This window comes from Etheostoma spectabile, chromosome 18 (assembly GCF_008692095.1).
Source record: "Etheostoma spectabile isolate EspeVRDwgs_2016 chromosome 18, UIUC_Espe_1.0, whole genome shotgun sequence".
Taxonomy (NCBI): Eukaryota; Metazoa; Chordata; class Actinopteri; order Perciformes; family Percidae; genus Etheostoma; species Etheostoma spectabile.
Window position 1 is genome coordinate 2,922,242 of NC_045750.1, and position 27,420 is coordinate 2,949,661.

Here is a 27,420-nt window from a genome sequence, read left to right on the forward strand (position 1 = left end):
GACCAAACTACATTATAGCCAACTTTATTCGCTTCTAACCAGTTGATGAAAATGTGCCTAATGTTTTGGTGTGTGTGACTTCAGAAGTCTGCTTTAAATTCCCTAGACAGTAAAATAGAAATATGGTTACTTGCCATATTAAGAGCCAAACTGCTAGAATAAAATAAAATAAATTAGATACTCATGACATTAGAAGTGTTGTCCTTTTTAACAAAATTATAAGCAGGTGCCACTGAGGTTACCACTTAAGATTAAAGAAAAGAAAGCAGTAGTGATAAAATAAGTTTTGGAATTAATCATTTTTTCATACAAAACTCTCATTCCACACCTTGTTTCTCTCTCCTCAACTCTCTTACATACACCTCTGGTACACCTTGCCATGAAGTTCCAATCATTCGTTCAAATTGACATTAAAACAAGTGCTCTTGACTTTGATCTCGTCCTACAGTTTGAACTCTTATATTATACTCATTATAAAACGTGCTAATGGAGTTCAGTCCACACCTGTTTTAAATTTAGAAAGCCTAATGCTATAGTTAGTGAGCTAATTGACTATCCATCCATCTATCCGTTCTCTAAACTGCTACTCTGTCCGGGGTTGTGTCGGGCTGGATCCTGTCCCGGCATGCACTTGGCAAGAAGCGGGTTGCACGATGGACAGGTCGCCAGCCTTAGCCAACTGACAAGACACAAAATCAATCAACATATCAGTCACTCATTAAACAGAAAGAAAGTCTCCATGCCTGTTACATTCTGTAGTTGTCCATTTGGTTTGTCCTAAAGGAGGTTGTGACATTACCTCTGTTGTTTTTGTTCTGGTTCTTGACTATGCATTTTGGCATCATCTTTTATCACTTCTACCCAAATTGCACTGAGCATGGGTGGCTCCTGTGGGAATTGAACCCCTCACCCTGGCGGTCGTACAGCAGCACCCATTTAGCTTCCCCTCTATCGCAGCCAGAGAGTGCAGTTGCAATTCCCACGGGGGGGACCCTCACTCACGCAGCTCTAAAAATGCACGCTCTCAAGGCACTTTGGATGAAAGCGCTCTCCAGATGGCAGCTGTAGGTAATGAAACATTTTCAAAAAAAATCCCTCCTCCCCCCTTAAAATTGATATATGAGTGTTGGAAATGAGAGGCGCAGATACAGAGCTGCTATTCTGTGGCAGCCGACTGCGGTATTGTCAGCGGTGATAATATTTTCTGTGAGCTGCAGATAGCTTCTCCCTCAGCACGCCTGAGGGGAGGTTAAGCCTCATAGCTAGTGGCCTGTGAACCAGAGAATGGGAGCTTGTGTGTGTGTGTGTGTGTGTGTGTGTGTGTGTGTGTGTGTGTGACAGAGAGAGAGAGGCGGAAAGGTGGTGAAAGGGAAGAGAGGAGGTGAAGAGAGAAACAAAAAAGAAGGAAAATATTGTATCCATCTATCCATGTCTGTCTGCCTCATTATAACCAGACCAGATAGATAGATAGATAGATAGATAGATAGATAGATAGATAGATAGATAGATAGATGATAGATAGATAGATAGATAGATAGATAGATAGATAGATAGATTCAGTGGAGGAATTTATGTGATCTAATGAAATTAATATACTATTGTCTTTCTACTTGATCACCTGATCTCTACATCTTTACCCTGTGCTTCATCTTGATTCCACCCTTCTTTCTTATTTGCTTTCCCCACACCTCCCTTCTTCCCTCCATCTCATCCATCAATCCCGTTCATCCACTTCTCCCAATCGGCCCTTGACTCCACACACACACACCACAGAGAGAGAGGAGAGAGAGAGAGAGAAGTTACAGTCAGGGTTATTTGTCTCCCTTACTTGGCTGCCATCTATCTCTCTTTCGCTCGCTCTCTATCTCTCTCTCTCTCTCTCTCCTTCTTTAATATCCTTCCCTTTTTCATCTCGCTCCACCTTCCCTCCCCACCTCCCTCCCCAGGCATCCATCACTCCTCCTGATGGGGTCCGGTGCCTCAGAGACTCATAGTTTTGCTCCACACCTCCTCCTTCCTCCCACATTATCAGCTTCAACTCCTCCATTCCTCGCTCCCTTGCTTCACTTTCAACTCTTTTAAATTCTATCTATCGTCCTCCATATATAAAGTTCTTTCCCTTGTTCTGTCCCAGTCCACCAATGGTTTGCCTTCTTTCTCTCTATTCATGCTTCCTTTCCTCCGTCCCTTCATTAATTTCCTTCTTTTCCTGTAGATGTTTTTTTTTTTTTGCTCTAATGCTCCTTGTTTTAGTTTTTTACCAACCATCTCTGACACCCTTTTCCAGTTTATTCCTCATGTTCTTTCTTCATTCGCTCCCTCCTTCCTTCTTTCTTTCTGTCTTATCTTTTCCATCTCTACTTGGAACGGTACACAGAAGTTACGGTTCTGCTCATACCTTTTTATTGTTTATCTCCGGCTGTCCCACCTAGTGTCATACAGCCGCTCCCCTACCTGAAGTGTGTAAAGTCAGATGTAAACAATAAGTACCCCACATCATCTCCAGACTCCATCTGGAACTTGTAAACAAAATCAGCATCTCTGTTCTCGGCATAGACAAACTAAATTACCTGATTAATACAACGTCACCCGGACAGTTTTCACCGCAGAAAGCTGCGATCTTAAAGTGGCCGGCGGCTCCTCGAACTCATCGCCACAACTCGACAAAATAACAATTCAAAATGAAATCAAATTCACAAAAAAGATAAAGTAACATGCTTAACAGATGAATGAGTTTCTCCGGTCACCATGGTATCCGAAAAGTAGAGAGAAGCTTAGACTGGATGAGAGTCTGGAGGCTAATGCGCCGTCACATAGTGTCTCAGCTTTGTCTGACTCACTAAAACCGCATACATAAGCGGAGCTCGGCTACATACGGAGCACCAATCAGAGCTCCAGAGCTAAGGCGGGGCTACAGATTAGGTGTCCCTGAAGAACCCGAGGATCTAACAGTAGTTCCGCATTACATTAATTATTAAAATGTGCACACAAGTTTTATTAATTTTCATACCGTGACACCCGTACTGTTTTGGTTCAATACGAAAACATGAACCGTTCCACCCCTTCTTCCATTGTTTTCCCTTTAGCCTCTCTCTCTCCTTCACATCTTTCTTTTTTCCATTATCTCTTCTTCCATTATTCTCCATCCTTTTGTTTTCTTAATACCCTCCTACTATCCATGTTATATTTTTTATTCTTCTCTTCATTCTGCCTTTATTTCCTTATTCTCTCTCCACCTCCCTTACCACCTCCATCTGTATTCTTCTTGCGTCCCTGTCTCCTTTGTCCTGCCTTCCTTCTTTTCCCATTTATTCTTTTCTGCTTTATTTGCTTTTTCTTTCCTTCAGTCTTTCTTTTTTCTTCATATTTTCTTCAGTCATTACTCCTTAATCCCCTTCCGCATCTCATTCTTCCTGTTTCCCTTCCACATTCTTTCTCTCTCATCATCTGTCTCTCTTTCCTTCAACTCTTCTTCCAGTCATTCCTCCATCTGTCTTCATATTCCTAATTAGTGTCTGCTCCCTGTTTTATCTATCTTTCTTCTGTTTATCTTCCTTCCTTCCTTCCTTCCTTCCTTCCTTCCTTCCTGCCTTCCTTCCTTCCCTTCATGCCTTCCTTCCTTCCCTTCCTTCCTCAGCCTTATCCTGAGGGGATGATGAACAGGCAGGTTATTGAATAGCAGAAATAATGAAATAAAATAAAGCAGAACACCCAGAACAAAACACGTTTTCTTATTTTCTTCCAGTAAAAGTTATGAATTTTTTATGTTTCAATTTTCCTCTTTAATGAAATAGTTTCTTAGAGGCGACACGTCATACATTTTCATAACAGGAATTTGGGCTGACATTTTCAATATGTTGTTTCATATGGCGTGCAGTGCGTACATAATGAATTCATGATCACCTGTGTGTGTGTGTGTGTGTGCGTGCGTGCGTGCGTGTGTGTGTGTTGGCATTTACTTCAGCTTTCTGTATATTGCACATGCCTTTTTTTTGTGACTGTACTTGTGTTTAAGCATATTTGAGATTAATATGTTCCTTTGTCTCTCCAGTGTTTTGAACCGAACTCCAGTTCATCTCATCCATGAGATCATTCTGGTGGACGACTTCAGCGGTGACGGTGAGCTGCAGCTGGCCGCACACACATACACGCTTGCACGCACACACATACACACACATACACACACACATACATTCCAGGTCAGAGATAACAGAGATGAGATCCTCACAACAGGTCAGATGGAGAATGTGTCCACAGCAGCTGGGTCCACAGTTTCAGGATTACAATGAAGAAGAAAAGAGACTTTATATAGGGTCAAAGAGGAGACCAACAAGCTTCATATGAACAGTATGCAGCTGTGACCACTCGGTCTCCAGAGAGACACAAAGAAAGGTGAAAGGGACAAAACAAAAGGGGAAAAAAGTTAAGATTGAACTTTAACAACTTAGATTATTTAGATATTCTTTGTTTTTCTTATTGCCAACAAATCACATAAAAAGACCAAAACCAACTATGAATTGACAAATTGTCCTACTAACATTGTGTGTAGATCAAAGCCTGACGTCTCTTCTTCCCTTTGTGCCATAAAAAGTAAGCCACACTGTTGCACTGGGTGATGTTTCTTTCATCACCATGAACACACAGAGACACACACACACACACACACACACACACACACACACACACACACACACACACACACACACTGTAGTTTATGTTGACTCTATCTCACACACGCAGTCCCGCTGCCACAAATACTCACTAGAGCGCCAAATGGGGATTAATCCAGCCCTGAAAATGGTCCCCAACAAATGCCCTATTCCCCCCTGTTTGAAAACTACTGCCCAGCTGTATTGGGAAATAAATCTTTTTTTTACAAATAAAATGATATATGTTTAAACAGTCTGTAACTATCTCACTTTTACAAGAGGAGCAATCACTGAACTTTATAGTTTCCATTTTTATTTACACTCTTGCTAGAAAATATGTTCCCCTCCATATCTGCTGAGCTGACCTCAATACACCAAAAAACAATTTGTCTGCACTTTGCTTTAAGGCCCAGGTAGTACAGCAGTGATAAGAAAAACATAAACATGCAACAGAAGTACAGCAAAACCACAGCTTCAGGAGATATGGAACCAAATACCCAATACATTTTTAATTGTTCTTGGTTAATTTATCTGTGTTTGGAGTTCCTCAAGTGTTTCCTCATCCTCCTCTGAGTTACTTTAAGTTATAGTTATAAGTTATAGTTTAAATGTTTTACAGGAAAACAATAAACAAGGCAACAGAAATGCCAGCGGTTTGAAAACTTAACATAGAGAGAATCTTGTGAGTGGATCTATGAGGTGTACAATGGCTTTGTGTGAACTTGAACACGAATTCTGTCAGGACCACTTTGTCAATAAATAGATTTTTATTCATCTCCAATTTGTATTTTGGTGGTCTGGCTCTGTTCTGGGGCCTCCCCCCACTCCCTAGTGCATACGTGGAGAGCCTTAACGAGGGATGTACCGATTTGACTTTTTCAGTCTCGATATTGAACCAGGTGCCTGGGCTTTATGTATTTGTAGATACCCAATCCCAATCCGATAATTTGTTGAATTAATAATAACTGTATACTCTATACCTTCCTTCCACCATGTGAAAGAGACTAAAGGCACCAGACTTTCTAAACATCACTTTCCTAACTAACAAAAAATAACGGAGATGTAATTTATTGAATTAGCGTGTACCCTTTGGATGTGCTTGAAAAATTGGTAGTATTGCACTTTAAAATACACCACCACCCCTGGAAATATTTACTTTGCAGACATTGCAAACAGCCAACAAACTAGTTGGCGTGGCGAGCGGGAAATATCTCCACACTGCCGACTCTTTGGCTCGCTTCATGTTGCTTAACAATTAACTCAACTCTTCCGGCATGCAACACATATGCTGACGACGATTGACGCAGGATGTGCTGCGATAGAAGGGAAAAAAACCTTTTAATTTTTCCTGATTTTCCTCATTTTTCCGATCCAGCTATCTTGTCAATATCTGGTCCGATATCCAATCTCAGTATCGGATCGGTCCGCCCCTAGCCTTAGGCAGGGAGAGCAGCAGTGGCAGGATCCGTCTAGAGTACAGAACAGAGCAGTTTCAATGACAGAAAACATGACACTGATTGTGTCAGACAACATGAATATAAATTTAAAAGGAGGAGCTGAGGTGGAGGTGGGTTGCAAGCACTAGCAGAGATGCAGCAAGGTCAGCCGGGAAAAGCAGTTCAAATAGAGCCCATTATTTGGAAATCCATTCATATCCTTAGGAGGGAATCAGCTGAGCCGTCAGCTGGTGTGCTGACCTAGGGACTGTCAGCTATGAGCTGAGGTAATGGCCAAGCTTGACTCCGTGACCGGCCTGAACTTACGCTATGTTCCATTTAGTGAAACGTATTAAGAAGACACGGCTGACTTGCCAAATTTTTCAAACAATTTGTTGAGCCTTCAGTGTGTAGTTGGTGAAATACAGTGAAATGGACATGAACCAGAAACTTCCGTCGCAGCACAGAGGGGGAAAAAACATCAACACCAATTATTCCAGTAAGGAAAACCCAACTTTGCAGAACATGCACTCTGATACCGGGGGCCCAGTGGTAAGTGCTGACAAGTCTTTCCAACATCCTATTATCAAAGACACCTGCTGTGTCAACCTGACAGCCAATCAGGACAGATGGTGCCGCACACACATACACAGAAGTGAAAAATCCAAGTGATGAAGGTTAAATAGTGCTGGATTTAGACTGTGAAGAAAATTATTAAGAAGCAGCTGAGAGGTGCAATCAGCAGTGGAGACTAATACATGCAAGTAAACAACCAAAGATAGAATATGTGCAAATGAGCAACAACAGGATACACAGTGTTAATGATACTGTGTGTGCAGTTGAAACATGTCACTTTACAACTGAGTGTTAAGGCTGAGCCACAAAACCACAGAGGAAAAACTCTGGGAAAAGCTTCCTTTCCTCCCACACAGTGTCATTTAAGACAGTTTATATCTTGCCTTTGGCTGCAATCCTAATTTCTTGCAGGGATGTATTTTGCGGTATTTGGTCTAGCATGCTAGCTTTTTTCCCTACAAACATCCTGCTGCACATTAACAGAATATTTTTGTCTCAAACTAGAAAGACTGTTGATCTCTAATATTAATATTGTTGCTATGTGGGACGTTAAGTTTTATATTTTGTACCCCCACAGTCCCAGCAGATGAGTTCAAATCGACATATCAACACCACATATGTTCCAAATCCTTGAAGAGATTTTTACAGTTATTTATATTTATATTGTCTTATTCATTTTTTTTTTTTCAAGCTACAGCAATCTGGGAATTGTCAATATTCAGGCTGGGTCTCTTTTTTTTTTGTTAAACTTGTTTTTACATTTGTACTTTGTAGAATTTCGACCATTTTATATTTTAATCAACGTCTCTGCTGGTTGTCGCCGCATGTGGTAATCAGTTGTCACAAATGACTCAAGTTGGTGTCCTGTGTACGTGTCCTCTTGCAGCTAGTTTATTGGTTATTGTGACAATAAATATAATGATTGGCCTCCCACCTAACTAAAATGGAAGGAGACTCAGTCTGTCTGGGCTTTCTCAACAAGTCAGGCAAGGCTGTGGTGCAAAAACAATATCCGTTCACCCACATAAAATAAAAATAAGTTCATTTGTACCAGGTCCCTATTCTAAGAGACTGTTTGCGAGCCATTTCTTCATAGCCTGCTTATAATTCCTCTCTGCGTCAGTGAGTTTCAGAGATACTGGATGTTTATTCCGTTTGATTGTAGCCGTGGACAAAAAGGCATTTTAGCCCGTTGTACTCTTGAAACAGAAAAAAGATCCATTACATAGTTGTGAATATATATTATGTTTTTATAATCATCGCGATATTAACTGGGGCCATGTACATATCGTGAAAAGCAGTGAATTATCACTATAGACACTCAGATTTTAACACCAATCTTTTGTGTAAGTTAAAAGAAAATAGAGAATTACACTTTTAAAAGAAATTCACTTATTTTTTAGTGTTTCCTTTTATATTAAATTTAGTGTCAAATTTGTTTAATGAAAGAATGTTGGAAATTATTTCCATTGGTTTTTTGTTTTAAATTCAAAAAGCAATTTGTTGTATTTAAGCGTAATATTTAAAGCAACAAAACCTTTTAATAACTATTTGTTACACGCAATTAATATGGTTAACGTGATATTGATCAATGTTATCCCACGCCGCCCTCATATCGTGCAGGCTCCTTGTGTTTTAGCATTTAGTTGTTTGTGAATTTTGAATATGAAATATCTGTTGTGTGGGTTTGTAAGCTTGAGCAGAGCCACCCCTCCAAACTAAAACACACATTGTTGCCATATTAAAACCTTGATGTTCAGTTTCCTGACTGAACTGTGAAAATTATAGTTTTTGAATCCCGTCAAAAAAAAAATGGGTGAAAGGATTTCTATCTGGGTCAAAGTGTTTCTCATTTTTCACAAAGAGCACCCGGTTTCTCCTTTGAAAGGAGAAGTTCAGTGGAGAGGAGAGCGACCAGGCGTCCCGTCGGGGTCAAAGGGCTCTGATGGAGGTTTTCAGTCATTCAGGGCAACTAAACTTTTCCCCGAACCTTTTATTTTTATTTTTTTTATAACTTGTTCTTTTCATATCACAATAGTAGAGAAAGCGGTATCAGCAGTAGTGGCAATCCTAAAGGACTTGCAGTTCAACTACTTGCACTTGTGCGAAGTAAGTCATTTCAAAATGAATAGTAAAGTTTGACTTAGTTTTTTTATTAAAAACATGTTTTCTGCTTTGTGTTAAGGAATATCCTGGAGCTCTGGAAACATAAGAAAATGATCACATCACCATATAATGATAAGCCCACCGACAACATGATTTAACACTGTTTGGTAACACTTTACTTGAAGTTTTCTACATAAGAGTGACATGACACTGTCATAAACACATGACACTGACTCATGAACTCTAACTCTAACCATAACTTGTTATGACAAAATAGAACATATTCTAAAAGAAGCGCTATGTCATGGACCTCCATGACAGTGTCATGTCACTCTTATGTAGATACCTTCACGTAAAGTGTAACTCTAACGTATGTTTAATTGCCAAATAATAATATCACAATAACAGGGATAGAGAGCTGAAACGATTAGCAACTCTTTTCATAATAGGTTAATCGTTGAAGACATTTTTGTTAAACAAATAATGCTAAATAATCCCTGGCTTCAGCTTCTCAAATATGAGGATTAAATGCTTTTCTGTCTTTTGATTTTTGACTAGTGGTTGGACAAATTCAACCTGATAATGTCCCCTTGCTCTCAAATAATGACGGGTCCTTCTCACTGGTCTCTGACATTTGCGGACCAAACGATTAACAAATTATAATAAAGCATACAAATATGAAGACAACCCTAATCTTGGAAATATACTGCAATTTATTTATGACTTGTTACTTTCGGCGTCCTTGAGTGCCAAGAAAGGCGCCTTTAAATAAAATGTATTATTATTATTGACAAAGGTACTTGATTGTCACGTTCACGTAGCGAAATTCATTCTCTGCATTTATCTGAGCCAGAGCCTTGCTCAAGGGCACTGACTGGAAAACCTAGTACATGTTTTTTGATGGCAGAGGAAGCCCACGCAGACATGGGACGAACATGCAAACTCCTCACAGAAAGGCCCGGAACGACCTGGATTCAAACCCAGAACCTTCTTGCATTGGGCCACCATGCTGCTATCGGTCGCTCCCCAGTGTTCTCATCATTACCTCACTATATAATATACAATATTTTATTACTTCTAGATAATTTTCTAAAAATAATGTATTTGCATTGAATCTAATTTTGTAAGACAGGCAATATTTTCCAAAGCCATTGTTGTTCCAAAACAAGTGTTAAATATTAATTTCACTTCTGTAAATAACTCATAGTGCAGCTGTTCTGTTGTCCCGTTTTCCTTTTTTTTTTTTTTTTTTCATTTTGACACTTTTCTCCAGAGTTTGTTTCAACATGTATTACAGCAGAGAATTATTTCAAATGATATATTAATTCAACTCCTAAAATTCAGCAGGGAGCAGACAGGCGGCAGAACAGCAACTCAACAAATGTCTGAGTTGTCAAACTGAAAGCTTTGAATTGCTGCCCTGCTGCTTTCAACAGGCTGCTAATATCCCTTCCCCATCAAGACATTATCAAGATATATTACACAGCACACAATATTCTACTCAGTTATATTATGTTATTTTTCTGTTCATTTGAATAATTGTGTTGGGTTTTTTTTCCCCAGAAAGTGACTGCCAGCTTCTCATCAAACTGCCCAAAGTCAAATGCCTTCGCAACAACAAGAGAGAAGGTATGGCAACAACTGTGTGTGTGTGTGTGTGTGTGTGTGTGTGTGTGTGTGTGTGTGTGTGTGTGTGTGTGTGTGTGTGTGTGTGTGTGTGTGTGTGTGTGTGTGTGGGAGGGGGGATTTACATTAGCATTTTGAACATGTTGTATGTGTGTCTCCGCATGAGACTGTCCTTCCTCGAAAAACGCTCCCAGACACCATTTGTAAAAGCAGCGATTACGTCCTATATTGACGTTTACAGGGGCGACGCCCACTAGTGGCTGTAGTTATTATAATGTAGCAAAGCAGGAAGTAAGGTGACAAACTGTAAGGGTGCCTTTTCCACATTAGGTGTTGGGGTGGTGGATGGGTCAAACAAGACAGGACCTTCACCAAGGAGAGCGAGGTTCAAGTCCTGTTTGAAAATAAAAGTAAACAGTAAACAACTGTGTGAATTGAAGTAACATCTGATTTTAACCCAAACCACAAGCTTTTTTTCTAAACTCATCTAAGTACTTTTGGTACCTATGGGCGATGGGCGCTAATTTATGAAACACGTCTGTGGGTTGGAACAAATGACACATACCGTGATATGGTTTGGAGGAGGTGTTGCTCTGTATGCATTTGTCACCAGTAGACTGTGTGTGTGTGTGTGTGTGTGTGTGGGTAGAACATATTTTAGCGCGTGTGCATGTATACGTAATAAAATGGTTCAGGGTTGGCCTTTCTCATCCATTTGACTGAACATGCCCATATGTAAAAACACTCACAGACAGATGGATTCATTCATCTTTGGCTACATATAGAGCGGCAGAACTGAAATGACCTGAAGTGAATTGAAATGACAGGAGCTGCTACTGAAATAGCACCCAGAGTGGCAGAGAGAGACGCAGACTGTCATAAAAGAAATGTTCCTGAAGAGAAAATGTCTTTCAAGAGCTGAAACCAAATATATCACAAATCCAAAAGCAAGACCACAACCTAAAATGGGACCCTTTCCCTCGTAAAATGCCAGAGGCAGCACAAAAACGCAAATGACAACCAGTGAGAGTTAATGCCTCAATCACACTAAATGTGGATGTTGTTCCTGGTTTTACTTTTTCATGCAGGCACGCATCATGACATTTTTCAATATAATCCATGTGGAGCAGCCGCCATGCTCTTAAATCCAGAATACAAATGAATGCAATATGCAAAAGAATATGACAGCTTGACAATGTGATGGGGTCAAGAACATTTTGGGAAGCCAACGCTGTAGGGGCCACTAAAAGGTTCCTGTTACTCCACTGCAGATGATTCTGGATGTATGTGCAGTACAGGAGTTAAAAGAGGTATTTGATGCTCCGGACAGGCAGGTAGATGATATTAGTCCACTAACCTTTTACCACCAGTGGGATTCTACAGCAGTGTTGTGACTAAATGGACATTCACACCAAGAAAAGTGATCCGTCAATTTTTCGCTGGATGGTGCGGCGGGGGGAGTGTCAATGAAACAGCCCATTAGTGTGACGTCCTGTTGTGTTCTTTACCCCCCCCACCCCCCCGACCAACAAAGCACAAGTAGACTTCATATTTCGCAGTTACTGTTTTCCGTCAGATGCTTTATAGATTTCAACGTTGCCGACTGCACTTGAAGGCAGCTTATTTCACAGGTGAGAGAGAGAGAGAGAGAGAGAGAGAGGAGAGAGAGAGAGAGAGAGAAGATACATGCGAGAAAAAGCAATTGCAGAAAACAATCAGCTAATACGCAACCTCCCGGGCAGTTCAGTGCTTGTGTTTCAGTTTTTACCCTCATAGTGTTTTAAAAACGTTCTTGTGGCAGCGATAGAGTCCGTGATGTTTTCCTGTTTACTGTACGGGATTCTCACACCATCTCAAACCATAGATCCAAACACACCGACAAGTCTGATCTCCAGGTACATGATATGCCACCGCAGCGTGACATGGGGTTGTGTGTCTCCAAAAGTTGAGTTGTTCTGACAACATTAAATTATATTATTTTAACATCTTTCATCAATGCTCAAACTTATGAACACATGCAAGTCATCCGAGTCATCATGCCTCAAGTCAATTCCCGAGTCATTGACTTACAAGTCCAAGTTGCTTCTCAAGTCATTTATTTTTTGTCAAGTCAAAACAGTAATCTATATCCACGGCGTTCCACTTCCAGGATTGCTCCGTTGCCACCGAAAAATCTGCCGGATTTTACTGTTTTTGGCCAGATGTCTGTTTCCTTAAGCTTTTTTTTTTTTTGAATTCTAAGCTCCGGTGGTGATAGGTGAAATATTTAAGCATACAGGTTTTTAATGTATTCTAAAGGTTTTCCACAGAAGGCTTGTTTTTAAGGTAACCCTATCCCACAGTTGAGAATAGATCAGAATGCGTCAATCTATTAGAAGTGTCTTACATATAAGGAGTAGTTGGAAGGTATCACTATACCACAGAAATAGACAGACTGAAATGTGTGAGGACAAGAAGATACATAGCAGTTATTCTGATGTTCAGTAGTCTCTCTTGTATAGACATTTGTGTGTGTCCAAAAGGCGCCTCTCTTTGTCATGACAGTTTGGTCACTGTTTGAATTAAGCTGCAAATGATCTGAAATCTTTGGACTCGCCATCTGTTGAAGTCTCCACCATCATTTCCCAATATCAAACCCAGATATCAGGCGGATTTCTGAGGACTATTAACTGCTCCTCAGATCTCTGCAGGGTAAATCCAGACAGCCAGCTAGACTATCTGTCCAATCTTAGTTTTCTGTTGCACGACTAAAACAACCTTTGAATGTAGCCTACACATGTTCCCCCAAAACAAGTTCCTTTCCGAGGCTTTTTTGCAGAGGCCCCGGGATCACTCTGCCCCATGCTTAGCACCACCCTCAACGACTGTGATTGGTTTAAAGTAGTGCTGTCAAACGATTAAAATACTTAATTGCGATTAATCGCATTAATGTCATAGTTAACTCGGAATTAATCGCAATTCATCACACATTTGTATCTATTCTAAGTGTCCTTTGATTTCTTTTTGTCCCATTATTTTATCTCATTTTAATGCACTTATCAACATGGGAAAGTGGATCGGCTTGCTTTGTGTAAATGTTTTTTTAATTGAGAACAACATTGGTATATAGCCTACTGTAGCGTTCAATTTCACACTAACATTCTTATTTGGAGAAAATAATCTCTCACACAATGTAACACTGTTGGCATCAGCTGTGTGCTTGGCCATCAGGTGGTATTTCAGACTAGACGTGCTGCTGTGACAGCTCAGTTCACAACGACAAAACCCGTGTGGTATTGTAGTTTTTCTAATATTACTAGTTGTTGCAACAGCATGTGACAAAAACTACAAAGTTTGCTAGCCCAAAAGAACAATAGTCTTGCAAAAAACAAAATTGGCGCCGTTAATAATGCGTTTAACTGACAGCACTAGTTTAAAGAAATGGCAATTACCAGAGCATGTTTCTCTCCCATCCCAGAATGCTCTATGGACTAGCCAGACCTTAATTGGCAGTGCTGTGGAGGAAGGTCTGGCAATGTGTGACTATCAAAATGGTGACTCTAATCGACTTGAGTCCAAGTCACAAGTCCACATCTCTGTGCTATAAAGATTTTCCTGAGTATTTTTGGTCTTACATTTTTTGCAGTAATTTTCAATACGACTGCCCTGTCATGTCATAAATATAATACAGGTACAGAGCACTATATGACTGAAAGGGTTAAAAACATGTATTCTCCCTACCTTCAAAGCAGCCTGGCAACGCAACAATGAAATAAATATATGTCCAAATTCAACAGAACGGTCTGGGTGGGTGATTTTCATTTAGCCAGACCATCCCCAAAAGTGAGGTGAGCGTTATGCCGTGTTACGTCTGTTACGATGGTCAGTTGTCAGATTAGGCGTTTACGGAGTGGATATATCTTGCCGTGACTCGGCTGAGAGACGTGACGGACTACATGTTGGACCACAGCCAGTCAAACCTGTCTTTTACACAACCTGTGATGTCATCGGGGTGGAGGTGCTAAGGACCGACTCCGTCATTGAATACAATCATGGAATGTGCAGCCCATTGGGTATTATCCCTAACATACACTACATGTAAATATTAATAAGTCCTAGCAACTAGGACTAGCAACCATTTTGTGGATGCTAATGGAGAACCAAATAAAGAATAAATAATAAGAGCATGCAATGATAAGGAATGAGCACAATGAGGAGAGCATGCAGATCGGATCAAAAAGACACTATCCAAAATGCAAAAAACAAAACGGATATAGTCCGTCTGATGTCTGTTACGATTAAAAAATTGATTTTGCTACTGCCTGGAGCAGCACCAGGTTGTAATCTCCATTTCTAACGTCATGGCCCTTTTTCCTCCCATCATGTTTGACATGGATATAAAGAACATGAAACCCCACTTGTACGCTCCTTTAAAAGCTCTACTTCTGAGACATGAAACATGTGCTTACAGAACATGCCTCACAGTGTTACAAATGTTCTGACAGCGCTGTAATTATAGGAGCCATTCATATAAGGGAACATTCATTATGCACCATATCAGTGGTCTTAAATCTCATAGAAGCACAGAAGAGTCAACCCATTTGAGTTTATACATTTGCCTTTCAAAGTTCAAAGATTGTGATTATGGTCCGGGAACACACCCACACGTAAACCTTTTTGTCCTGCAAAGAGACAGACAAAGACATCTCAATGCTGTTATTTTGGTGCCACCTGAGTTCAAATAGCACTCTTCTCACTGTGACAAGCTAAAGGAGAAAACACTCAGAAACCACTTCTAACATGCTTTTAGTTGGCTCTGTGAGAACTTTGCTATTTGAACTCAGATTACTGCACAGAAACACCTCAGCTTAAGATGAGTCTTGCTTTGCTAATATCTCTCTTGTTTCTTCAAGTACTTTTATTTCTTTCTCTCTGAGTATCTTACACCACTTTCTCTTTCTCATATTTGAGCTTTCTCTGTAGTTCTTTTTTCCCCTTGTATTTTATAATTGTTCCCTTCCTCTCTAACTCACCTCTTCTTTAACAACAGGGACACTTGTCCTACATGCTGTCACTGAAGGATTTCATTATAGCACAGTCATGGTGATCACACACTGGCAAACACACACACACACACACACACACACACACACACACACACACACACACACACACACACACACAGGCAGGGTTCATCAGTTTGGCTAGTTAATAGTGTATTGCTTCAGGCCTTCTGACTTGATTGTCTTTTTAATGCCCATAAAAACTCACCATGCTGATGTCTTCCCTGACACACACGCACATAAAAGCACAAGTAAGAACTTACTTGCTGTACTTGTGAGAACCGTCATAGTCATATTGCATTTGCTCACATGAGCCTAAACCTAATCTAAAGGCAAACTAGCCATAGTAATTTCACTTTGCTTTATCTGTGCAAATTTGAAGACTGGAGTGTTTTTGTGGTCCAATATTTATTTGCCACAAACAGCCAGTGGACCAGCTGTACAAATGTCCTCGGTATAATGCATTGACTGTGTGTGTGTTTTTGTTGCATGAGCGTTTTTGTGTGTGTGTGTGTGTGTGTGTGTGTGTGTGTGTGTGTGGTGTGTGTGTGTGTGTGTGTGTGTGTGTGTGTGTTGTGTGTGTGTGTGTGTGTGGTGTGTGGAGAGAGAGTGACAGCTCAGATTCTGGTTGATGTCAAAACTTACTGGAAACGTTAGTTTTTTCTCTTCTTTCCCAGCAGACCCTTTTATTTTGCTTCTTGTTTTCTTGTACATTCATTGAGAAGAGTCCATAGCTTTGAGATAGAAGGGATTCAGAAAGTTTAAGGGCCCTGTTTTGACGATCTGGAATGCAAGTCTCAAACGTGAAACGCAAGTAGCTTTGTGGGCTGATCTTGGGCGCTGTTGCTATTATACATACATACATACATACATACATACATACATACATACATACATACATACATATATGAGTCTTGCGCCCGACGCAAATCTAAAATGGGTGGGTCTGAAGTAGCTAGGTGGGCGTAACGTGCAATAAACCAATCCGAGCGCCATCTCACATTCCCTTTAAGAGCAGGCGCACTTGATCCATGGCGGATTACTATTATGACGGCGGATTTGCCTGGCACACGCCAGGAGCTGTTCACTCATGGCTTGAGCAAGAGCTGTCCAGGATGCTGCAAAGTAAGGCCAAATGCACCACCTGCTCCTGTTGTGCCCCTTCCTCCCCCCACTCCATCTCCGTCCACCCGCTCCACCAGGAGCACATCGCGCATTGACACTCCCGGACCCTCAAGTGTCCAATCCCGCCGTAGTTCAACATCACATCTCCTTAAGTCCTCTAATATTTCCTCGTTTATGTCATCAACACATCCATAATTCATGGGACTATTGTGTAAAACACAACCAGCCACAAAGAATGCTGCGACATTCTTATATGTATGGTTTGCAAAACTGGGAACTGCTGCATCCGTGTAGATGAGAGATGCGTTGTGCACACGCTACATTACGGCCAACCACGCGCCCCTAAAATAGCATTTGAATAACCCGCCGCTGGGTTTAGACTAGGTTTTTCCTGGTCTGTGTCGAAGTTTTCTGAAATTGCAAAATAGCACCAGGGAACATTTGCACCTGAACACGCCTCCTCGTTTCGCTGAACCGTCCCCGGGAGCTCAAATTCATTCCCTAATTTACCAATGTGCGTCTGTGGAGGGAAAAGTCTGCTGTACATCGGGTGCAAAATAGGAATGATACATGCGTCAGTGTACAAAGTCAATTGTGCTGGGTACAAGATAGGGCCCTAAATGTTTTCAGCTTGAGTAATTTGCCAATGAATCGCTAAATAGGCCATTTCAGCAGAGCTTCAAAGCTATGAGGAGGCTGTTTAGAAGTTTAGAAGACAAAGATAGAAGTTTTCTATCTTTGTCTATGTCTTTGTGAGGAGCTGTGTTTGGAGCAACTGAATTGAACATAGAGATCAACAATTTGTTGTTGTCGGTCAGGGTCACCTTTAGATATGATGCCTTTAAATCTTTGTCTTGAGGATTAAGGGGATAGTCCACCAAAAATCTTTTAAGAAATACTCACTGACTGACCTTTGAAGGCGAAAGGATTTAGGACGGTAGTATAAATGTGAGGTTATGGCATTGTATGTGAGACCAAGTATGAATTATCGCCTACACGGCCTCTCATACATCACTATGATTCAAACAAAATGCTGGATAGATTGCTGAATAATATCGACACCTTTCCAGACTTGGTAGTGACAAGTTTTGTTATTTTCCAAAACTGAGACTTCCACATTCACTTAATGCAACTTAGGTTTTCAACTGTAATTTGTTCTCACAAACATACAATAGCACACACACACACACACACATACACATACAATTACACACAGCTGTGATGGGCAGTTATCACTGTATATTAACATTCTGCCTTGTACAAAGTCAGCGTGTCCTGCACTGTATGGGGTGTGTATCTGAGTAGATGTCTAGTCTAGGTGTGTGTGTATCTGTGTATGTTGGTCCTTTGTGTGTGTGTGTGTGTGTGTGCGTGAGTGTGTGTGAGAGAGTGTGTGTTCATCCATCCAGAAAATAAAGCCTTATTGAGGATGAAATGGGATTTTTAATTGGCTGAGCCTCGGCCTAACAGTGCAGCGTGAAACTTCACGGCCCCTTGTACAATGTCACCGACATGCACACTCACAATGGACCCAACGTACAGTTACAGTACCACACAAATACCCACACAAATACACACACACACACACACACACACACACACACACACACACACACACACACAGAGTATGTGTCCATGTCAGGGCGTATTGATTAGACCATTTAGTCCAAATAGAGAAGAACACTGGCCCCCATCAGTGAGACCTCCCTAACAGGCTCATTTAAACACACACACTCTCTCTCTCTCTCTCTCTCTCTCTCTCTCCTCTCTCTGCTCTCTCTCTCTCTCTCTCTCTCTCTCTCTCTCTCTCTCTCTCTGTCTTTTGACAGCTCAACCACAGTCAGCTGACACACGTTCTCTCGTCTCGACACACATGCAGAGTATGATGGGCCTGTTAAAAGGTTGTGTCCATGTCTGACAGGGCTTCTAAGAGCCATGCATCGATTTTCCCTTTTGCTGACTGACTGAGAGAGAGAGCGGGCCTGAGAGAGAGATAGAGGATGTCAATATGTAGAGCACGGCACTAACAATACCAAGGTTAAGGGTTCCATGCCTTTCCAATGTTTTAAATGTATTCGGTAGGGGAGTGCGTGTGTAACTGATAGTCACAGCTCGAGAGCTGAAAGTTGAATATATACTGTCTTATCCGATCTGCCGCCCTGAAAAGAATCAATTTCAGCAGGCAAAGTGGAGCATTTCAATTTAACAGGGAGAAGCTCTCGCGGCCGTGAGGCTGTTTGTTCGATATCAGCTGCATGAAAGTGCATGTGTACTGTTTGGACTAAACAAATACATTTAGATAATTGTTTATACATGTGGATTTTCATTTCATACATGTTGATATTCAATTTAATTCAATTTTATGTATGTGTCAGAAATTATTGAGAGACACTGACAGGGTAGGTCTAGACCGCACTGGGGAGAGAGAGACACAGTGGGACTTCTTTCTAATACATTTCTTAGAAGACACTGAGTCCATGTTCAGATTATTTAATCCAATAAAACATTTGTTTCTTTGTGTAATGGTGAGTGATGTTTATGAATCTCTTTGTGCGTCAGGTCTGATCAGGTCCAGAGTGCGGGGGGCCGATGCTGCGCGGGCCGGGGTCCTCACCTTCCTCGACAGCCACTGTGAAGTGAACAAGGACTGGCTGCCCCCCCTTCTGGGGCGGATCAAGCAGGTAGAGCATACCCCCACCCTGACAAAATGTTTCTGGCTGTCTTACCTTGAAGAGGTGTGTGTGTGTGTGTGTGTGTGTGTGTGTGTGTGTGTGTGTGTGTGTGTGTGTGTGTGTGTGTGTGTGTGTGTGTGTGTGTGTGTGTGTGTAGGGTGTGTGTGTGTGTGTGGTGTGTGTGTGTGTGTATGGGTGTGTGTGTGTGTGTGTATGGGGTGTGTGTGTAGGCATTATATACTCATGTGTGAATGGGATCATGAGTGTCAATAACTTTAGCAAGGCCACTTTAAGAACTATGATGTACTACGCTGCACACAACAAGTGTGTGTGTGTGTGTGTGTGTGTGTGTGTGTGTGTGTGTGTGTGTGTGTGTGTGTTGACTCCAGTGGTCGAGGTTATAGCACCATGGGAGAAAATAGCTGTCGGTCTGATTGCCTCTCATTAAGAAATAAGTGCTGCTCTCTCTCCTTCACCCCTCCGCTCTCCTCTGTTTGTCTCTCCTCTTCCTCGCCTCCTCATATCATGTTTTTACCACTTGTCAGCTCATCCTCCCTTTTCTCACCTTGCCTCCCCCTCCTCTTCTGTACTCTCTTCTCTCTCCTCCTCTTGCCTTCTTCTTGTCCTTCATCTCATATGTCTCTCTCTTCACCCCTCCACACCATCTCTCTGTATCTCTCCTCTCATCTAATCTTCTCCTCTCTTATTTGCTCGTGCCCTCTCACCACCTCACTTCATTTTTCTCATCATTTCTCTCTAACCATTTATTTACCTTCCTAGACACTGCCTCTTCTTTATTCTTCTCTTCTTTTCTGCCTTGTCTCCACACATCTTCTCATCTTTTCTTCTCTTATCTCCACTTTTACTGAGTCACCTTATTTGACTCCTCTCTTCCCCTGCCTTCCCGCCTTGTTTCCTCTTACTCTGCCTTGTCTTTTTTCTTCCATCTCCTACTTTCCACGCCTGTTCTCCACTCTCTTTACACTCCTCCTCTTTGTTGTCAGCCTGGTTCAGGTTAAAGTCTTTGGGAGACATGAACACATGAACACAAGCAATGAACGCCACAAAACTTTCTTTTATTATCCAGTTTATAGTTATAATGGAAAAAGAACATAAACAAACTACTTCAACGTAGATTTTCTTAAGGGCTTTATTATGTGGTATTGGATTGGTGCATTAACTCCCGTACTTCCAGTACTTCCCCATACCGAGTACAGCGTTTTAGGCAGTATCGGAGGCGATACCGATACAGTACTGGTATACTGGTATCAGAACATCATCTTTCTTAACACCTTCCTTTAATGCTTTATCATATATTTAACTACTCTCCTTAAACTTCTTCTCCTCTTTATTCCTCCCATTTCTTTCTGTCTTCACCTCCGCTCTCACATCCTCAATTTGTTTTATTTTTCTTTACTCCTTCTTTGCTCTCCTTCTTCTCTTCTTCTACCTTCTCTTTGAAACTCCTTTCTTTATCTGTTCTCTCCTTTCTACTCTTTCCTACCACTCTCTCCTACCACGTATCCACGTATTTCTCTCTGGTCTGTTTTCTGGTCCCCTTTTCTTCCTCCTTTTACTCTCCTCTTTCCCTTTACCGTTCCCTGTCCCTTCTCCTCACACTCCCTCTCAACTTTTATCTACCCATCTCTTCTTCCCTTCTGTCATCTGCTCTTTATACCTCTTCCTTCTCTTTTTTTGCATCTCTTCCATCCATTTCTCTTCTCTCCTGCCCTCTCTACACACCTCATCCCACCATCTCTTCTCTTTTATCACCTTATTTAACTCCTCTCTTGTCTTCACACCTTCTGTCCTCTCTTTTCCCTTCCCATCTCTTCATTTGCTCATCTGTCTCCTCCTCCAGTGCATCAAATCTGCTGATATTAAAGACCTTTGATCTCCATCTGTAGAGCAGTAATCAATAAGTAAACCACGCGGCTTGATCGGATTCTGCCGCTATATCAACATCATCCATATTCATACTCACGGTTGAAATGTGTGTGCGCGTGTGTATTTGAGCATGAGAGTCATCCGTCACTGTCTGCCCCGTCGCGTTATAGTCATATATTTAGATTTAAATGTATGAGGTATTGATCCAGGTAAACACACACACAGGCAGAACCCCACACCGCCATAAAGTTTTATTCCCCTCAAATTGTCCGTCTCATTGATATAGAGAGCTAAAGTCCTGCCCAACTTCTAGGTGAACTTCTGTTCCACTTGCTTCTTGTTGCATTTTAACATAAAGGTTTTCTTCTTTCATTCAAACATTATACTTTACTGTCTATATTCTAACACACATCTGTCTGCTACCAGGCAGTACTAGCACGTCAGTATAGCAAAGAAAAACACTATTTTTTTAATTATATTTTTTTACCCCTGGGGCATTTTTTTTAGAGTGTCCTGTTGCAGACCAAAACAACTGAACTCTGGTCTGCTTGAAAACATTTGTGCACCAGAGTTCGGTTCACTTTAGGTGAGAACGCAATGTGACCCAATTACAGAAAGTGAACCAAAAAACAGTCCATTTACTGGCCTGCAATTTCAACCTTGCACACCATTTACGCACTTATACATGATTTAAGGCAGTAGTTCTCACTGCATTAAATCAGTGAGCACTGGCCGCCCTCTTCTTCACCCACATTCTGTGCTGCGCCCCGCGTTTACTGAACATTAGCTGTGAAAGTGCCTTAAGACTCATGGAACATACTGTTGTCAAATGTTACCAAACATTTCATTAGGGGTCCAAGCCCGAGGATGCGTGCACCGCAGTAATCGCAAGGCGATACGCGGTTCACACAGCAGGGCTGTGGAACCCTATTGTTTTCGTAAGGATTCTTCTTCTTCTTCTTCTTCTCCATTCTTATTATTCTTCTCCGCATAAAACTGGTGCTGCAGCCTAAACCGTACATGGTGGCGACGCGCCCTTTTCAGGACTGGTCGAAAGTCCGCAAAGACCTCAGCCAAAAAAATTGACCCACTTCCACCACTAGGTGGCGCTATACCAGGACAAAATGCGTTTGGCCCTATAACTCCCAAACCGTACATCGGATATTAAAAAACCGTACATCCACGCGTTCCCTGGATCCTAATGAATCTCGTGATATAGGCCACGCCCATTCCGCCTAGACTTTTATGCGTGAAAAATCGCGATTTATCAAAAACCAACTTTTTCGAACTCCTCCGAGACCGTGCAATGGATCTGCACGAAACTTGGCACATAGCATCTCCAGAAATTGCGTGTGTTACGCGCAAACATATTCTTGTAGCTAGCTATGGAAACATTGCCGTTGCCATATCTCGGCCAAGATAAATGCTATCAAAGCCAAACTTTACGATATTACTTGCTATGACCCCCTGAGGCTCTGTACCAAATTTGACGAACATTGGCCGCTAGGGGGCGCTACAAATACAAAAAAAGTGTATTTCTCATGAACCGTCCGTCCGAATTTTACGAAATTTGACGGATACCGTCTAGGCCCGCTCCCGAGGCGGTCCTCCCAGCGGGGCGGTGATTGTCGCGCTCTCCGGGACGCCGGGGACGACTGGCGCGGGGAGGCTTGGACCTCGTTGAAACTGCGTGCAGTTCTAGTTTAATTATTGATGCCAAAAAACTATTCTAGTTTATTTTAGGGTCATAGGAGGCATTTATAGTAAGTTCTATTCTCCTGCTGGTTGATTCTGTGAAGTATTACATGTAAGTCACCCTGTGTCCATGACACTAAAGCTTCTACAGTTGTTGTTCTCAACACCCAGGCTGCATTAACCTGTCAAGTATTTGCTTCTTCTTCTTTTTTATTGTAGGATGGGGAATTTCGTGAATAAGATTATAAAGTCAATAGTGCACACTGTTTATGGCATGTCCAAGAGATGATTGTGTAGTGCCATAGCTTATTCACTACTTTTAATGTTGCATTGTGGGATCATTTCACCCATTAAACAGGGTATATTAAGTCTTGAACAGTGAGCCCTAAAAACAAACACCTTAAAAAGGTCTATAGTTTGATTGATAAAAGTGAGATTTCAGGTGTATCCAAACATCGTCTACAGTAGGTAAGTGAGTAAGAAAGTCCCATGTTTCATGTTTTTACATTGATTGGAATAATAAGCCTTAGCAGCAAAGATACCCTGGTTTCAATAACAATTAATTAACAAAGAATAAGGAGTGCCTGCTGCAGAAACTCAACCTTAATTTATAGAATAAAGGACAAAGAAGTTATTTCCAGGGGAGCGTCTATGAGCCTAGGCTACAGGGAACACTGGCACATTTTCAAAATAAAAATAGAGCCGCAAGCAGCTATTCGCTGGTTCAAACCTTTTTTTTTTCAATAGCAACTTCAAAGTAATTTTACACTTGTGGTCCAACGTCGTTATTATACATATCCTGCAAGCTTTGTAGCGATTGGACAGTGCACATTGTTTAAAATGCCTACAACTGATTGTCAAAAAACATTTATTTTTAGTTCAGTTTGATATGTAGCTCAGTCCAGCTCCCAGCAGGTGACCAACCATAAAACAATTGCTAATAAAGCCGCAAGCTGCGATTCCAAGCTCAAACCTTGATTTGTGTCATTCCACGTCCAGGTATTGTGCATTTAAAGTACCACCTAGTGGTCAATTTGAATGAGACTTGCAGTGAATGTGTAAGGTCATTGTGTAGACCTTTTCTGGAAGTTTTTTGTTGATTGGAAAACCATTTCGTCATTTATAGCCTGACTTGCGCTATATGACCTGCAGTTTGTTTGCATTTATAGTGCCCCCTGGTGTTCAAGAGATTTGTGATGATTGGACAATGAATTTGTGATTTATAGTAAAATGTGTGTAATGCTTTCACCTATCTTGTGCGTGTAGCGCCCCCTAGTGGCGTATGTATATAAAACTGTCTGGGTATGTCTGGGGCCCTTATCTGAACACACCCTGTGAGTTTTGTGATGATTGGCCTTACAGTTTCGGATTTGTGTTCATTTATTTCCAGAGCCACGCCCTTTTTGAAGGTCATTGGTCAATAACTTGAAAAATAATTGAGATTTGGACATGCTTTATACAACTTGTAATAAGCTTGAGCCATGGTGTTACTGGGAGCTACAGTGTAGATCTCAAAAATGGGTTTCTCAAAAAATTCAAAATGACAAAAAACCTTTCTAGGCGGACCTTAATGATCCTTGAGGCTTTTTAGTAAAGCACATTAAGCTGCACCTGTGTGAGAAATTTCAAGGACTTACGGTGTGGGGGGTATGGCCTTTCAACGGTTTCATTTTGAAGCCTTAATTACAGCGCCACCACCCTCCAGCTCATGGGAATTTGAGCCGGCGCGGCGGACAACAAATAATATTAATAATAACTAAAACAGACAAACATGGAAGGGTTCTACCGCTTTGCGTTTTAAACCCTAATTACACACCCCAAATAAAACTTTACAAAAGTGCAGTGTGGAGTTCTTGATGTTGTAGACCAAAGCCAACCTCAATATAATATTCTTGTAGATTATTAGTTTAGAGTTTGAGTTTCATTTTGCTTCACATCTTTTTTTTTGCATTACAATTTAACCAGCATTGTTGAAATAAAATTGATTGCCAGCAACAATGAGTTACAAACTGGTCTTTTAATATATAATTGTAAATGTATTTATCACATAAAATCCCAGAATTATCTAAAGTTGTACCTTAAAGACAAGTAAATGAGAGCCATCTAAAATTAAAATGCAGCCTGAAGAAACTTGTACTGACTTGTACAGCATTTTGGACATGGACGTTTAAGGTTTAAACCTCCTCAATCATTACTGTACAATTTTCTATTGTAGTCATAATGCACAATGTTTAGTAAATGCAGGAGACGTGCATGAAGGATGGTGATAATGCAGCATGTTTTGGGGGTCAGTTTTCCTCTCAGCTCGGCCATTGAATTTACTCATTTCAAATCGGGTGGAAAAAAAGAAGAAATGGCTGAAATTAAGAAAATGCTCCCAAGCGATTTGAAAATAACACTCATCCAATTACAACAGTAATGTCGGGAATGCCTCACCCTGAGTGTCATTATGGTAACAGCTATTAAAGCAGTCGCAGTGCTTTGTAATGTGGCTGGAGCCGGAGAGGGATGCAGTCCGCGTCCCCTTGCACTGACCCTGCAGCTAATGGTCCAGAACCGCTCCACCTGCTCTGTAATATCACTGGCTGAAGGCGCAGCCATGCGTTTGACCAAACTAATAGCGGGACACTCTATGATTTAACAGGGACCTCGAGTCTGGCGTGTGCATGTGTGACGCACACTCACACGCTCATTCCCACATATTTTTATGACTTCCCTCATAAAAGTATGAGGGAAGTCAAGTGCAGACATGTTACCTGCTACAAGGCTTTAGGACTCTGTTTAAGGATTAAGGAGACAATGACTCTGCTAAATCCATAAGAGTCGTATGGCCTTATGGATGTTTAAACAAAAAGAAGGGATATGGGCAAAAACAAATGCATGTTTCGTAGCAGTGATACATTCTGTGGGATGTGTTAAACCACCTGCACATGATCAAGTCAAAGCGGTTTTACCGCAGATCATGTGTAGGCGGCTTAAGTCATAAAAGTCATAAAAGACCAAAGTTTCTAGAAGTCACACACTACACTATTGCCTCATTTTCTCTGCGTGGTTCGGCTCAACTCTCTTTTGGTACCAAGTCCTATCCTCTGTTGTGTTTTCCAATGCGGATCATTCCCTCTTTCTCAGCTCAAAGTGTGTACCAGAACATCTGTAGCTATTTCCCAACAGACCAATGAGGTGTCAGGACTTCAATATCAGCTCTGATCTTGTCTCCCTTCCAGCCTTCATATATCTAACACGAATAAAACAAAAAGCCAATTTGCCAATGTCCTTGTGTGCTCACATTCACTGATTAACAGCGTTTTTCTTTTTTTTTTCTTTGATACCTCTTGATGAATTCTCCTTTCATTTAGAGTTCTCAGCTTTTCTTGTTTTCATATTGCTCAACAATCTGACTTTAATGCCAGCAAAGTGAAGAAAATGGAACTCAATTGTAGTAGAACAGAAGTAGAGGTCACCTTCGCCTCGCTAAATTTGCTGTGTGCATGATTGGTGCTGAATAAATGGAATTTCTTTTAATGTGGTGCAATATTAAAAGGACCTTGGAATACACAGTCTGTTCCACACATGCACACGCTTTAGATTGGAAAATAGATTAATTCCTGTGAAATATGATGGTGTGCACACAGGAACACATTCACCTTCTCGCACTTTTTGTCTTTTTCAAGATTTATGATCTCTATTTTCCCTTCCGATTTTTCTAATACACTTTCAATGTATCTGTGTTTGCTTTAGAACTCTAACCCATGAATGTGTGTATGTGTGTGGTGTGTGTGTGTGGTGTGTGTTGTGTGTGTGTGTGTGTGTGTGTGTTGTGTGTGTGTGTGTGTGTGTGTGTGGTGTGTGTGTCCAGGACCCAACCTGTGTGGTCAGCCCGGTCATCGACATCATCAACATGGACACTTTTTCCTATGTAGCGGCCTCTGCTGATCTCCGGGGAGGTATAGTAATACTCTCATCTACACTTTGAGAAAGAAATGTAGCTTTGAGGCATCTTCAGGGTTCAGGTTCAGTCTTTTGACAGAAAGAAACACCTGAGGGTTTCTGATTTATGAAGAAGTACTTCATGATGAGTTCACGATGAGTTCATTTTCTCTGACGTAACCTTGAATAGGAAATTTTTTTTAAATATCTGCTTTGTTGACCCTCAAGGTGGATCTCCGAGAGACCCTGAGTAGTCCCCTCCTTAAATATGGCCTGACTGTATTTACTAGGGATGCACCGAATCCAGATTTTTGGGGGTTTGGCCGAATACTGAATCCACTGGTTAAGATTCTGCCAAAACCAAATACCAAATCGTCCCCCCATCCCCAGTCCATTAACACTGTTAACACATTAATGGAGTAAACAATGTCCCCAGCCTCTAAAATAGTCAAGTGTAACAGCTTAATGTTGAATTCACGCGCTCTATTTACGTCGTAGGAAAGCACATCGCTGTTGCCAGATGAGTGACAATTTTGTTTGCTAAGTGTATGATGAAGGCATGTTTTGGGGGGTTAGAAAGCTAACGTAAACTAGCGACCAGCAGCCGGCTCTTTCGGATGTTTTTAGGGTCCGTACCACCACGAGACATATCGGCATTGCAAATTGAACATGTAGCTCG

General features: G+C 41.3%; 1 protein-coding gene and 1 long non-coding RNA gene across 2 annotated transcripts in view; one reads left to right on the top strand and one right to left on the bottom strand.

Annotated features, from left to right (window-relative positions):
• Positions 1 to 27,420, top strand: part of galnt14 (UDP-N-acetyl-alpha-D-galactosamine:polypeptide N-acetylgalactosaminyltransferase 14 (GalNAc-T14)) — a 173,982-nt gene that overhangs the window by 117,723 nt on the left and 28,839 nt on the right. The window contains exons 4-7 of the mRNA XM_032542745.1: positions 4,052 to 4,119; positions 10,331 to 10,396; positions 19,120 to 19,241; positions 26,671 to 26,758. Of these exons, the coding sequence (XP_032398636.1) occupies positions 4,052 to 4,119; positions 10,331 to 10,396; positions 19,120 to 19,241; positions 26,671 to 26,758 (344 nt within the window). The remainder of the gene's footprint in view (positions 1 to 4,051; positions 4,120 to 10,330; positions 10,397 to 19,119; positions 19,242 to 26,670; positions 26,759 to 27,420) is intronic.
• LOC116706147 (uncharacterized) lies at positions 4,027 to 27,132 on the bottom strand. Its single transcript, XR_004336150.1, has 3 exons — positions 27,029 to 27,132; positions 19,015 to 19,018; positions 4,027 to 4,037 (listed from the first exon to the last, which is right to left on the bottom strand). It is a non-coding gene; the product is annotated as an uncharacterized LOC116706147 (long non-coding RNA).